At 52.8% G+C, this 13165-nt stretch overlaps 9 protein-coding genes across 9 annotated transcripts; 6 read left to right on the top strand and 3 right to left on the bottom strand.

Moving 5' to 3' along the window:
* Positions 1-548: 548 nt before the first annotated feature.
* Positions 549-1640, top strand: ACRALDRAFT_2082456 (uncharacterized protein; the record flags this gene model as incomplete). Its single annotated transcript, XM_071022427.1, has 2 exons — positions 549-713; positions 807-1640. Coding segments are annotated over 2 exons (999 nt in total), but the record flags the coding sequence as incomplete, so codon positions are not given.
* Positions 1641-1918: 278 nt separating this feature from the next.
* Positions 1919-2498, bottom strand: ACRALDRAFT_2086713 (uncharacterized protein; the record flags this gene model as incomplete). The annotated part of the gene is made up of 4 exons (XM_071022486.1): positions 1919-1985; positions 2044-2107; positions 2165-2222; positions 2307-2498. Coding segments are annotated over 4 exons (381 nt in total), but the record flags the coding sequence as incomplete, so codon positions are not given.
* A 390-nt stretch (positions 2499-2888) lies between these two features.
* On the top strand, positions 2889-4239 carry ACRALDRAFT_1062514 (uncharacterized protein). The gene is made up of 4 exons (XM_071016621.1): positions 2889-3021; positions 3076-3202; positions 3300-4068; positions 4129-4239. Exons 1-3 carry the CDS (start codon positions 3019-3021, stop codon positions 3491-3493), a joined length of 324 nt encoding a protein of 107 aa, XP_070875852.1. The 5' UTR covers positions 2889-3018; the 3' UTR covers positions 3494-4068; positions 4129-4239.
* ACRALDRAFT_2102154 (uncharacterized protein) lies at positions 3848-4078 on the bottom strand (the record flags this gene model as incomplete). Its single annotated transcript, XM_071023090.1, has 1 exon — positions 3848-4078. A coding segment is annotated over one exon (231 nt), but the record flags the coding sequence as incomplete, so codon positions are not given.
* Positions 4240-4378: 139 nt separating the features above from the next.
* Positions 4379-5777, top strand: ACRALDRAFT_1075633 (uncharacterized protein). Its single transcript, XM_071018410.1, has 4 exons — positions 4379-4553; positions 4607-4697; positions 4834-5026; positions 5091-5777. The coding sequence occupies exons 1-4, from the start codon at positions 4493-4495 to the stop codon at positions 5121-5123; spliced, it is 378 nt and encodes a 125-aa protein (XP_070875854.1). The 5' UTR covers positions 4379-4492; the 3' UTR covers positions 5124-5777.
* Positions 5778-7196: 1419 nt separating this feature from the next.
* Positions 7197-8366, top strand: ACRALDRAFT_2102437 (uncharacterized protein; the record flags this gene model as incomplete). Its single annotated transcript, XM_071023103.1, has 4 exons — positions 7197-7356; positions 7700-7810; positions 7920-8047; positions 8181-8366. 4 exons carry the CDS (start codon positions 7197-7199, stop codon positions 8364-8366), a joined length of 585 nt encoding a protein of 194 aa, XP_070875855.1.
* Positions 8367-8532: 166 nt separating this feature from the next.
* Positions 8533-8880, bottom strand: ACRALDRAFT_208753 (uncharacterized protein; the record flags this gene model as incomplete). Its single annotated transcript, XM_071022493.1, has 3 exons — positions 8533-8646; positions 8790-8829; positions 8864-8880. 3 exons carry the CDS (start codon positions 8878-8880, stop codon positions 8533-8535), a joined length of 171 nt encoding a protein of 56 aa, XP_070875856.1.
* A 566-nt stretch (positions 8881-9446) lies between these two features.
* On the top strand, positions 9447-10126 carry ACRALDRAFT_208754 (uncharacterized protein; the record flags this gene model as incomplete). The annotated part of the gene is made up of 6 exons (XM_071022494.1): positions 9447-9467; positions 9519-9590; positions 9642-9684; positions 9787-9801; positions 9867-9976; positions 10064-10126. 6 exons carry the CDS (start codon positions 9447-9449, stop codon positions 10124-10126), a joined length of 324 nt encoding a protein of 107 aa, XP_070875857.1.
* Positions 10089-12632, top strand: ACRALDRAFT_2134914 (uncharacterized protein). The gene has a single exon (XM_071024084.1). It carries the CDS (start codon positions 10338-10340, stop codon positions 12402-12404), a length of 2067 nt encoding a protein of 688 aa, XP_070875858.1. The 5' UTR covers positions 10089-10337; the 3' UTR covers positions 12405-12632.
* The last annotated feature ends 533 nt before the right edge of the window (positions 12633-13165 follow it).

Consider the following 13165-nt stretch of genomic DNA (forward strand, 5'->3'; position numbering starts at 1 on the left):
TATAAAAAATCGTTAATAACGAAAAAGCTCCTTTTTGCTTTAAGAGCAGTTTATTTATAAATTTTTAATAGCTTATTAAAAACGTTAATAAGAATATCCCTATTAGCGTGGTACTTTGAAAATAGGGGTGTGATAGGGGGATAATAGAGGTTGATATAAAAAATGTGTTTATTACGAAAATACCATATAAAACGGGGTGCTTATGCATCGGTGGGTCTTGAGCTATGCATTTTTTGGTTATTTTGACGTTTTTTAATAGCGTGTTGAAATTGTCGAACGGGGCCTAAAGGAGGACTTCGTAGGCTTCTGTTCGATGAGGCGAGGTACGTGCCAGCTATGGTGATGAAATGCCAGCTTGACAGCAACTTGTCCAGGCGCTGACGTTCCGACCGAAACACTAACTTTCTACCTATCTATCCTCGTTGGTGCTAACCACTTGCCGTGCCTTTACCCTACGAACGCTCTACACCCCCACAGGTACTGCCTCCTGGTTACAAAAATCGGACATCCCCGCCAAGGGACAACTCCAAGGCCAATACGACGACATAATGTTCAATGCGCTGAACCGGTTCATGTCCCGCCTGGACGGCGAGCAACCAACACAGAGAAACAGCGAGGGTTCTTTTGGTTTCCAGGTACTCAGAAACACAAACTTGGAGCTACAAATAGAGCCCTGGTTCGATTTCATCATTGGTATCAATGGAAGGCCCATAGTACGTCCATCGCTTTCCCCGTCTCTAGCTTCCCTATACTTGCCGCCGGTTTATCATGTTCTTTTGTCCGATTAACAGCGCAAACTCCCGCAGGACAATCCCAACAGTGGCCTTTTCGCCCAGGAAACCCGCAACTGCGCAGGTGGTACAGTATCCCTCGGCCTCTGGAACGCAAAAGGCCAGCGCACACGCGAGATGCACATCCCCGTACCGGCCGAGACGGCTTCCCTCGGCCTCACTCTACAGTGGACCCCCCTCGCCGCCGCCGCCAACATCTGGCATGTTCTCGACGTTGCCCCCAACTCACCCGCGGATCTTGCCGGCTTGCTTCCCTACGGCGACTACATCCTCGCCAGCCCCGAGGGCGTGTTGCATGGCGAGAGTGGGTTGAGCGAGCTGGTCGATGACTACATTGGCCGACCTCTAAGGCTGTACGTCTACAACAACGAATACAATGTCACGAGGGAGGTCGTGATCCAGCCGAGCAGGGAGTGGGGCGGCGAAGGAGCATTGGGATGCGTGTTGGGGTACGGGGCGCTCCATCGGTTGCCGGCGCCGTTGAACGAGCCCGTGTCCGCACCGGGAGAGACCTTGTTTGACGGAGAGAAACATGCGGTACCACCATACGGAGGGGCATCAGGCGCCGCACCGCCGCCAACCGAAGCCGGCCCAGATACCTTGGCGCCCGCGGCCACCGGTGCGCCGCCATCGGCGGACCTGCTCGTGCCTGCGCAGATGGTGGGAGCCGTGCCCAGGAGCGCACCGACGAGAAGTAAGAAGAAGGGACACAATCCGAACAAGGCCCTGATGGACGATTACTTCAAGGAGGGAGAGCAGAAAAGCCGGGAATTGGACAATGCGCCTACTGGGAGGGCAGCTAGTGTGGCGCCTCCCCCACGATCGGGGGGACCTCCTAAGGCGGCACCAGCGGCACCAGCGGCGCCAGAAGCATCAGCAGCGTCTGCGGCGTCCTCTGCAGAAGAGGCATCACCCGAGCAGTGAGGGTAGAAGGGGGTCCTTTGCATAGTTGAACCGTCCTCTTGAATGGGCCAGCCCGTGATTTATGTGTTTGATACAGCGACCTATTTCTGTTCTTCTGCGACCTGGTTTATATCGTTCAGAGCAAAGGCGATCGCGTGTCTTGCGCCTCACAAGTTTTCCCCCTGTTCCTCCAGACACCCGCGCGGGGCCTTCTTTTCCCCCTCCTAGTTGATAAAGTTGATGCAAAAGAAGTGCAGAATCAAACTGCACACAATGTAGTCGGCAAAAGCCCTGATATCTAGCCGTTAGCAGGTGCAGTCTTGGGCAGTGGCTCGCAAATGAATCTCACCTCTCTGGTGACACTGATGGAAAATCCGACTTGTTCGCTTCTGTTGTTTGTATCCGTAGCGAGGCTAAGAGGTGTCAGCATTTGCATCCCACGTAAGGAATACTCTCTATTCCCCCCTTACCCGTCAAAACGAACTGGCCAACAGTGGCCCCAAAGCCGGAGAGGAAGGAGTTGAATGGCTAGAGGGGGGTGTCTTCTCGTCAGTTTCGACTCTATATATTCACTTTCGATTGGCAAAGAAGGCGCCGGTTTAGCCAACATACGTAGTTCCCGCCGAGAATGCAGTAGAGGAATTGAACGCCACCCGTCAGGACCAGGAATGCCATGAACACGTCAATGAGCTTGGTTCGCTGCGGCGTCTGCTTTTGGTAGTAGTCGTAGACATTAACGATGACTCGATCCCAGGTCTGAGCGCCAGCCGACACCTTGGAGGTGGCCTTGCTGGGCTTGGAAGCGACTGCCGGTGCCGCCGCTGCGGTGGGCGTGCCCTCGCGCGCGTTGCGCTTCGGCGCCATTGTGTGGCGGATTGACCGGTTTGTAGAGGTTAAGACACCGAGTCTGTCGAGGGATGTAATCGGTGCGAGAAGGACGACCGATTGTCTAGCGCCGGGTGGTTGTTGGTTGGTTGTGTGAAGCTCAGGGAGCTCCTGTCCGAATATCCTAAAAGTCGTCGACTTGATGCGTGTATACGGACAGGTACGTATCTAAGGTATTACACAAGGACACGGAAGCTACAAGCAGTGTCGTGATTGGTGACGGAGAAGAAGTCGGATTAGTCATACTCCGGATGAGGTCATCCATGGTATCCTCCTGAATCCCTCGGAGCTTAAGAGCAACGTGGATAAAACAAATCAAAACACCCAGGCATCATCTGATTTTATGCTTTTTTCGTATACCAAGTTGAACAGAAGATTACGAGTCACGGTTTTAGAATCCTGAGTATAGGCAGCTAAGGAAAAGTCCACGGCATTCGACATGGTATGTCTCGAAAAGCATGTTTCACGGGCATCGCTGATTGCTCACTTTCGGTAGGCGACCCACGATCTCCAGACACCCTCCTACATTCTGGGTGCCCTTACTGCCACGGGTGGCATTATCGGTTTCCTCAAGACTCGCTCCTTGCCGTCCATTATTGCGGGGTGCACGGTCGGTTTGCTCTGTAAGTCCCACGGCTTCCACCTCGGACAGGACTAGGACTCCCCTTGACGGTCCGGTCCGTGCCAGGTACGGACAAGGGTCCGCTAACATTAGAGAAGATGGAGCTGGCGGCTACCGCATCCAGAACCACGAATCTTACGGCGTTGAACTGAGTCTGCTTGCTTCTGCTCTCTTGGGAGGCTCCGCCATTCCTCGCGCGATACGCCTTCGAAAGCCTGTCCCGATCTTGCTCAGCTTGCTCTCCGCCTTTGGTCTTTTCACCTTTGGAAACGAATTCCGCCGTAATTTCTAAGTCATATAGTACAGCGGGAAGAGGCCATGGTTTAGCTCGGCCTGGGTAGCCCATATCCGGCTGCCGGGGTTGGCTATGGTTTCTTGGGCTCTCCCAATGGGGTCTGTCCATACCATACTAGAGCCCCCCCTGCCGTGTAAATAGTTATCCCGGGTATCCATCGCGCCATGCTATGGAATCCCATCCCGAATGTATGCCATGCAAAATGCAGTAGTGCCGCATTCGCCATATGAGTCCTTGTGCCCCCCAGAATACAGTCGTGGTGTATATAGTATTTGCTTCGTATCGTATCATATCGTATCGTATCGTACAGCCGAGGGCGCATCGGAAAAGACGGCGAAAGATGACGAGGACCTAATCATCCAGGCCTAGCGACTTGTGGAGTTCTCTGATCTTCTGCTTGTATTCTTCTTTCTTGGCCCTGGCAGCCTCTCTGTTATCTTGGATTCGCTTCATGCGCGCAGCAGAGAGGCAATCGGAAACTTTTTTCTTCGTATCGTTGCAGTTTCCGAGGGACTTGTAGAGAAAGCCTTTGGCATGGCACTCCTCGAGCGCACTCATGATTTCTGCGCACTCTGCATGCCGAGAGTTAGTGCGCGATCACAGCCAGTGAAGTGAGTAGCGGGTGAACTTTCCAATGTTTTCTGCCGTATGTAGAGGGGGATGCATCTTGATGGCAAAGGTTGTCGGGCTTTAGACGACGATTGACGGGTTGAGAATTGGGTCAGGTTGCGATGTGGAATTGGAAGGACCGAGATGGAGAGGCTGCGAGGCATAAGGATAAGATAGCGTGGGCAGACGCTCGGACCAATCCAGTCATCGCGCAGCGGACGGTAAGTTTACTGGCTCCGTGAGCCATTCTGAACTTCATAGGCATCCAATTTCGAGGCCAGAACATCAACTATATAAGCCGCACTAATAAACACACAATCCGAGAAGCACGATTTGCTCGTTGATATCTCATTTTAAACTACTGGGATCTCCCACAACTCATACGGGATGTCAGCTCCAGCTTCTTCATCTGGCGCACCACAGGGTGCAAACGTAAAGAAGCAGCAAGGTAGGTCTACATCTGACTACATTCCCAGGACCATGGACTGATATCCCTTCTAGAACTGCAAAATCAATACACTGCTTATAAAAACACCCTGCAGCAAATTGCACAGAAAATCGGGGATGTGGAGCAAGAATCAGAAGAGCACAAGTAGGCTTACTCCAGAGTTGTCGTCCTCATTTCATGCCCCGCGACTCATACCCCTCTCGTCTCAATTTGACACCATTGTCTCGACCGCCGTCACATGTTCTGGGGTTCTCTCGTTCGCGATCTGACAATTCTATAGGTTGGTGCTAGAAACTCTGCAGCCGCTCTCCGGCGATCGCAAAGCGTTTCGGCTCATAAACGGCGTTCTCATGGAACAGACGGTGAAGGATGTGCTACCAGCTCTCAAAACCAACTCGGAGGGCCTGAAGATGGTCTTGGAGGACCTCGTCAAACAGTACAAAGTCAAGCAGGACGAGCTAGAGAAATGGAAGGTGAGCATAAACCCCTTTGGCTTTTTCAGTAGGGAGGACACAAGGCTCATTCATTTCAATGTAGAAAAAGCACAATGTTCAGATTGTCCAGACATGAATGCGGGCGAGACAATTAGGGCCTGTTCATGCCACCAACAGGACGTTCATACCGGCGGGTTTCTTCCCCAGAGGCCGCTCTGCTCGGAGAAGAAAGCGGGCTTCCATCTCATCGTCTAGGTAGGAATCAAGCCTACGTGACCCAGTCGGCATCGCACGACCATCAATCTTCGTCTCAGCGAGGTCCTTAGGAATAGACGAAAGGGTCTCATGCGGTTGTCGACTATTCCACGTGTCATGCGACTCCGCTGATAGGGGAGACAATGTTACTGGAAACGCGGTTGGAAGGACAGCCTTGTCCATAGACATTCATCTGTCGGAGAATAGAGAACAAGGCAGGTTGTTGGCTGTGGTACGCTTTGTCAAGTTACCTGGTTGAGCGAGTAACGAAAGGCCGTATAGTCTTGGGCCTATCCCGTTTCCACTGGAATCCGTCTCGGTGTTGCGCAGTGAGCACAGCCCGACATGCCACAGATGAGCTTCAGTGGCTTGCTTAGGTATGATGTAATGGGATTGAATGACCAGTTGCCCAGATGTATAGCTCATATCCCAGAGCATACCTGTGGACAGAATGACCATGGACTAGATTTTGGCCTGGGGGGTCAAGTTGACCTGGTGGCACCGAGCGTCTCAGCCCAACTCCTGCACCTTTACTAAATTTACCTAATGGCTGATGACTGGCGGGCAAGTAGGCTATATGCCGGTGCTGTCGCTGCAGGGGGCCGGAGAGCCCAAGCTGGTGCGCAGACTTGCTGCTACCCAACTTGAAGGCGGTAGGACTAGGAAGCCACGAAATCATCGGCAGACCAGAGATCGTGACATAATGCTGCTATGGTGTGTCCGGAGCTTTACTTCGGAACCTCTGAGTTGTCGTGTCATATTGCCAGGAACAGGAGAAATGGTCTGCTCAGATCGAAGAATGCCCTTGATCAATACATTGAACGCTGACTATACGGTTCTATTCAACAAACTGATCTCGGTCGCAAATACCTTCCCTTTCTAGGTGCCTATTCATAGAGTGTAGAGAAGCCTCCTGTCATTGCAGAGTTGCTAGACCTAGTACAGTAGAAATTACCCACGAATAAGACTGTACTTAGCCTGGACGTAAAGGCTCCGTGCTTACTAATGTTATCGATAGGTTCTCGAACCATTTCTCCCTCACCCGACCCCACGTCCGGCCAATTCATTTTTAGCGAACTCACTCGACTCTGCGCTGCGTCAGGCCTCCACTCAGCTACTGGCCGTCACCCAATCTTGTTCAAGCTCAAAGGTCGCAACTTGCATACCGACAACTCAAAGTTGGTACACCCTCACTGCTCAAGGCACCCGTCCGATTGTTGGTGTAACCCGTAAGCGGAAATACCTACGCTCGAACCCAGAATCTCGCCCTATCTTCAGCCCTAATTGACGTTTGCTCTGCGTGTAATCAACCAGGCGCGACAGTCGCGACGACTTGATACACCCGCCCATTCGCTGCGCTGCATCCATCAACACAACAGCAAAGCAAACCCACGGCGTCGGTTACGGATCCATCCGTCATTCAGCCCAATAACAACTTTCGCCTTCGAGCCCAATCTGATTACGAATAGTTCCCCAGAGCCAGCTGTAACCCGGCGATCCAGCGTCGCGCCCAATCTCATACGCTCATACTTACGTCCCAGTCCCAGTCCTGGTCCTGCGAGACCCACATCACCAAGGAACAACAATCGCGACCGCCTACGAAATACTAACAGGACGGAGCCTCGACAAGCTGTTCCCCGCCTTTCCAATCGGTTTGCTGCCTAGCTGTCAATTCTAGGTCGGGAGATCAGAACCTGCATTTCCGCATTAAGGCAAGACAAGGCTTCTCGGGTGCGTTAGAGCCTGAGGTCAAGTCGGTGGAAACGGGGTGTGTGTGAGCATACCAAGTAATCGAAGGGCCTTGAGAGGACGGTTAAGCCGCAAAGGCCTTGCAACCCTATTGTTCCTGCTACGTGGCCAGGGGACACATCATCCTTACCGGTACCCGCCGTGTGCAATCCGGGAAGTCCAAGCAATCGCAAGAACGCTAGCAGCCGCCTGCAAGTAGCCAAATATGTCCGACTCCCCCCAATCTCCTCCAAAGGATGTCGAACAAGGTGCACAGTCACCCGAAGGCGAAGGACAAATGAACGATCCTCAAGACCCACAGTCCACCGGCCTCACCTATGAGTTCGAGGTAAAAGAACAGGACAGATGGTTGCCCATAGCCAATGGTATGTGTTTCTCCCCTTGTTCAACGTCGAATTGTGATTTGATGACGACGTTGCGTTGCCTGTACGCAAGTCTGTCTGGCTCTTGTCTGGAACTTTACTGGTGTGCCTGGGAACTAGCACATCCCGTTCTTGCCCGCTGCTGGGCACATCTCCAAAGAGGGGCTAGGTCCTCATCCAACGATATGAGCAGGAAGCCAACGGCGTGCATGACCCAGTCGTCTGTCCATGTCTCACGCTTCATCCCCCCGGTTGCCGGAGACACCCAGCGTTCACGGCGCGAAGAACGACAGTGAAGGTGATCGATATGACGAACCTGATGCTAACATTCGCAACTTTGCACCAGTCGCGCGGATCATGAAGAATGCCCTCCCTGACAATGCGAAGATTGCAAAAGAAGCCAAGGAATGCATGCAGGAGTGTGTGAGCGAGTTCATCTCGTTCATCACCAGCGAGGGTAGGTTTTGATTTCCCGAGAATAGCCCTGCATAGCCAAGCTGGCTATGGCGCGGGAAGAGAACAATGTGGTAGCAGTCATCAAGAGGAAACTGACATGTTCGTCACAGCTTCTGAAAAATGCCACCAGGAAAAGAGGAAGACGGTCAACGGCGAGGACATTCTGTTCGCCATGACATCTCTAGGCTTTGAAAACTATGCAGAGGCCCTCAAGATCTACCTCTCCAAATATCGTGAAGTACGTATACCTCCGCTCCCTTGTTCCCTCCTGCTGTTGAATCTTCATGCGTTCCACTGGTCGGCACACGAGTCCCTGCAGGAAGACACGAGGCTAATTCAAGCAGCAGCAATCGCAGTCCAACCGGAGCGAGAGCCAAGCGAACCGCCCAAACAGTGGTTACGGCGGCGCCCCTCCTGCTGGTGCTGGAACCTTCCAGGCCGACGCGTCCAATAACCTCATGACGGCGCCTCCTGGAGACGGCGGCCAAGATACGTCAGGCTACATGTATCCGTCGCAGGCCGGTCATAACGGCGCCGGGCCGGCAGAGGGTTACTGAATGGGGGCCCATGAGCTATTTGACCCTGTTATCTTCCATCCTGTAAAGCAGTGATTGACGATCGTAAAGATGTTGTTATTTCTAAGTCTTCTGCCTGGACCTGACGGCAGGCGTAATTGCTTAAGTTCTACTACCCCTCTTTAGGCCAGGTCACCTGACCTGCCTATCATCCTGCCCAATTTGATGATGGCTCGACCCGAGCCCTGATGCCGTCGCGATACCAGAATTCCGCCCAAAATGCCCTCTTTCGTACCAAAAGAATCAGGTCCCTTATCTCGTCCTAGGTCAGAAGTACCTTGTCTTACAGATCGACTCTATCGTAGCAGTAAAACAGGTAGCGTAGTGGTCGTTTATCGGGGAGGAGATATCTCGACTCCCGTCTCATCGAGTCTTTTCGTCGAATTTCTTTTAGATCTATCACACAGGATCATCGTCTTCCAGGCACTCCATCACACAGGAGCCTCTCGTGACATTTTCGTGATATCTTCGTAACCGACCCGCCATCCTTCCCCATTTTCAGTGGTAGTTCGACCCGAACTCGTAGTACTTCTTGATTATATCGTAGGCATCTTCTGAACGTATCTTGCGATGTCACAGGATACTATTCTGATGCTTTTTCTTTCGCGGGAGTTCTTATCGTAAAGACGGGTGCATAGAACCGGCACCGAAAAGAGGTCTTTGGATTCTTTCGTGTATCGAAAATCGTGGGAATCGTAGCTAATACTAGCTGTTATTATGCCGTGGGAAAACCGTGAACTTTCGTGGAATACTTATCCGCTAATACGGAGATGTCTGCCGTATTAGCAGAAGAAGGGGAACTAGGTCGATTCTATCGAAAATAAGACGCGCGGTATCTTAAACGATAGATATAGAATAGAATAAAGGTATCAGGAGTTCAGCTAGAGTGATATAGCTGAAGCCTCCCCCGAGTCACCAAATGTAAAGCAGTGATTGACGATCGTAAAGATGTTGTTATTTCTAAGTCTTCTGCCTGGACCTGACGGCAGGCGTAATTGCTTAAGTTCTACTACCCCTCTTTAGGCCAGGTCACCTGACCTGCCTATCAATCCTTAGACCACTATGGCCCACTCTAGGATTGGCGTCGGTTTAGGGGGATGAGAAGGTGAGAGATGCGATGATACCTGGTTGTAGGTTCATATATATGTACAACTACGCACCAGCGCAGTAAACGCGAGTTTGCCCAAGTCGGGAGCCCCGTCTTCTGTGTGTGGTTTATATAAAGGACCCGGGGTTGATTTTGATAGTATTTGATAGGAGGATTCGGCGAGGACGGCGTCACTGCTGGCCCTGGGAATGTGTGCAGGGATACGGGGGGTCTTTAATCCTGTTAATAGGCCTAGGTCTCGATAAAGTTTACTCTTCGGTTGCGTTGCTTATATCTATCCTGTTTGACGGTCAGTTTGCCTGCGTATAAGTGTGTAGATGGATTCGTAGTGCTAATAAGTATGTTCTGCTCTGGTTGTATTCTTTTGCCTTGAGGTACACCGTACAATGTAGATGACATGATGGAACGAACGGGCTACAATGTCCCGAAGTTCGTTTGGTGTGTGGGGTGGCACGTGCACTTTTACCCCTCTCAGCATTTCACAGTTGCTATAGGCGCCTTGGACGGTGGAAAAAAATCGAAATGAAAAAAGTAAAAAATAAAAAAAGTCCTTTTGCCATCAACTTCATAGGATTGCCAGAAAAATAAAGATACGGCAACCACCCACGCCTTTGAATCCGAACGCAGCAACTGACATCAACACCTTACGGCCCTTGGTAGACAGATATTCGACATGCTAACCATGTTCTCGGACGTCCCACGACAGTAGACGCACTTGAGCACTTCATCGCGTCGACTGATCTCTAGCCGAGTCCACGTCTGATCCTCACCGACGGTTCTTGGCAGGCAGCGAGGCGAACCATACAAAACTATCCCGACCGACAGAAACAAAATCATCATTACCTATGCGGCCCTTTACGGCCATTGGGGGTCATCGGACTGGACCTCCTCCGACCACGGCAACTCCCAGCAAGAGCATTCTTCGAACTCCGATACTCGGGCGCCGGAAGATCGACCATGACGGCATGGACGACATAGCCGTCCCCGCCACCAAGAGACGGAAGGTACTGATAGACGAGATGAATAACGAGGTTATCGAGTTTTCGGGGCGGTCGCTGGACGACGTCAACCTGGAAGTGAGGAGAGCACTCGAGGCGCACTTGCAGGGCCAGGATACCGATTACGACAGCCTCAAGGAGATGTTTGCCAATGAAAACCGGAGGGCCGGCGCGGACGACGTCGGGGAAGACAGCCCGCCGAAGCCACAGGAGCTCAAGCGTTATATTCTGGCGCTGACCAACTGCGTCCCGCTCTTGAAGAACAGGGCTTGCAATGGGCTCGTGAGGAATATCTTGCAGGTGTCGTGGCTAGGACGCGACGAGGAATTCTACAAGGTCTACCTCCAGCTCTTGGCTGCCCTCGTCAGCGCCCAGGGTTCCTACCTGTCTCTTGTACTCGCCATGATGGTGGAAAAGTTCCCCCACACCAGAGCGCGCGACTGGCTGGTTCCCGACTGGGCGCCCGTCAGCCGGGCCGTCATGCGTGACCGGTTACATGCGGGACTCCGGTATCTGTTGAAGGTGTTCCCGGCGGCGTCGTCTCTCCTTCGGACGCTCGTCGTCTCCAAGTTCCCTTTTGCCGACGACGCACCGAGAAACCACGTGGCGTACGTGAAGAACCTGCTCCGACTTGGCGAATACGCCGAGGAGCTGGATCTCGACATTATCGACCTGATCCTGCAGCGGCTCGTCGCCATTGATGTTCAGATGCAAGTCGACTTGGAAGATCTCGACGACGAGCTCACCACGTCCGTCGCCTACGCGCTAGGACAGTCGTCTCCTTCGGCGTCATGGGAGGGGGACGAGGACGGCGTGGATGAGGACGACGACGACAACGAGTCGGTCGACAGCGACGAGTCTGATCTGGACGAGCACGAGGAGAAGGTGCGCACAGTTAAAGGCCACATTGAGAAGCTGGACGCCGTTCTCGACACCTTATTCGAACACTACGCACAGCACTTTGTCGATCCGGATTCGGACGAGGCCTACGACCGATACGCCCTCCTCGTGCAGTCTTTTGGCAAGAACGTTTTGCCGACATATAAATCCCGCCACACGCAGTTCCTACTCTTCCATTTCGGGCAGTTATCTGATCGGCTACGAGACACGTTCGTCGGCAGTCTCATGCACATCTTCACGTCGCAGACTCGGCCGGCATTCGTACGCCAGGCGGCAGCGACGTACCTGGCCGGGTTCGTGGCCCGAGGCGCGCATGTACCGGCGGATCTCGTGCGCACCATCTTCAGCCTCCTGCTCGCCCGGATGAAGGCGTACCGCATCCGGCACGACGCGCAGTCGCGAGGACCGGATATGAAGCGGCACCAGCTCTACTACGCCCAGGTGCAGGCGGCGCTGTACATGTTCTGCTTCCGGTGGCGCGACCTCATCGTTTCGGCGCCGGAGTTCGTCGACCCGGACGACCCTGCGTCGTACCTGGGCCACGAGCTCGAGTGGATGCAGGGGCTCAAGGAGGAGCTGTCGAGCCACGTGTACTGCCGGATGAACCCGCTCAAGATTTGCTCGCCGGCCATCGTCGAGGAGTTTGCGACGCTGACGCACAAGCTGGGGCTCATGTACATATTCCCGCGGGTGGAGGAGAACAAGCGCATCCGGCTGTCGCAGTTCGTCTCGGACACGTACGGGAACGGCGGGGCGCTCCGCGACACGGCGGGCGCGCCGCAGGGCGAGGAGGACCACCAGCTCGACCCGTATTTCCCGTTCGACCCGTACCAGCTGCCGGTGAGCAAGCGGTGGATGCAGGGCAACTACGTACAGTACCAGTCGGTCCCGGGGCTCAATGTCGAAGTGGACGATGACAGCGACGACAGCGACGAGAGTGGCGGGGAGGACGGGTACGACACGGACGTGGTGGACGATACGGCCACGGCCAGCGAAGATGAGGGTCATGTCTGAAGGGGCGGGGCCTACTGTTTATTGCGTTCAACTTGTTCATTCATTCAGCCTGGCGTTGGTTTGGACTACGTTTGGGAGCATTGGGAATCTTCAAAAGAGGAAAAGCTAGGGGTTATTAGGTCGCGCATTGGGTGATGAATGACTACGTAGCAATCAATGGTCATTATAAGGACACTACTTGTCTGTTCATAACGACAAATATACGCGCTGGGATTGCTTTTGATTATGCAAGACACTAATAAGTGGCCCGAACCGACCTGGAATATCTCCCGGTCCAGAGCCCAGGCTGAGTCGCCTGCTGGTCTTAGGATCACTTTGGCTTCTAGTCCATGATGTTGAAGTGAACATGAATAGTTGGTGTTTCGTTACGTTGATCGTCTACATTTTTCCCTTCGCCCAACACACAGGCATCGTATTGTCGTCTTTATTACAGGTAGGGTAGTATAGGCCGGCCCGAGTATAATAATTCGGGCTCGTGTTGGGAAAGGAGGCATCTCTTTTGGGTTACTTTGACCTTGTAATTCCTTTCTTTTCTTCTTATTTCGTTTCTTTTTTTTTTCTACTTTTTTTTTTTCTTTTCTTTTTTCTTTTCTTTTTTCTTTTTCTTTTTCTTTCCTTTTTTCTTCCAATGGTTCCGTCTCGACTCACAAGACAGTGCAGGTCCATATAGGCACCGTGGCAACAGGTGCCCAGATCTATCGGGTAGTAATGCGATCATGGCTAGACCTTTGCGCTTTGACAAGGTCACCTCAGGTAGGGGG

This window comes from Sodiomyces alcalophilus (assembly GCF_042370955.1).
Source record: "Sodiomyces alcalophilus JCM 7366 unplaced genomic scaffold ACRALscaffold_3, whole genome shotgun sequence".
Taxonomy (NCBI): domain Eukaryota; kingdom Fungi; phylum Ascomycota; class Sordariomycetes; order Glomerellales; family Plectosphaerellaceae; genus Sodiomyces; species Sodiomyces alcalophilus.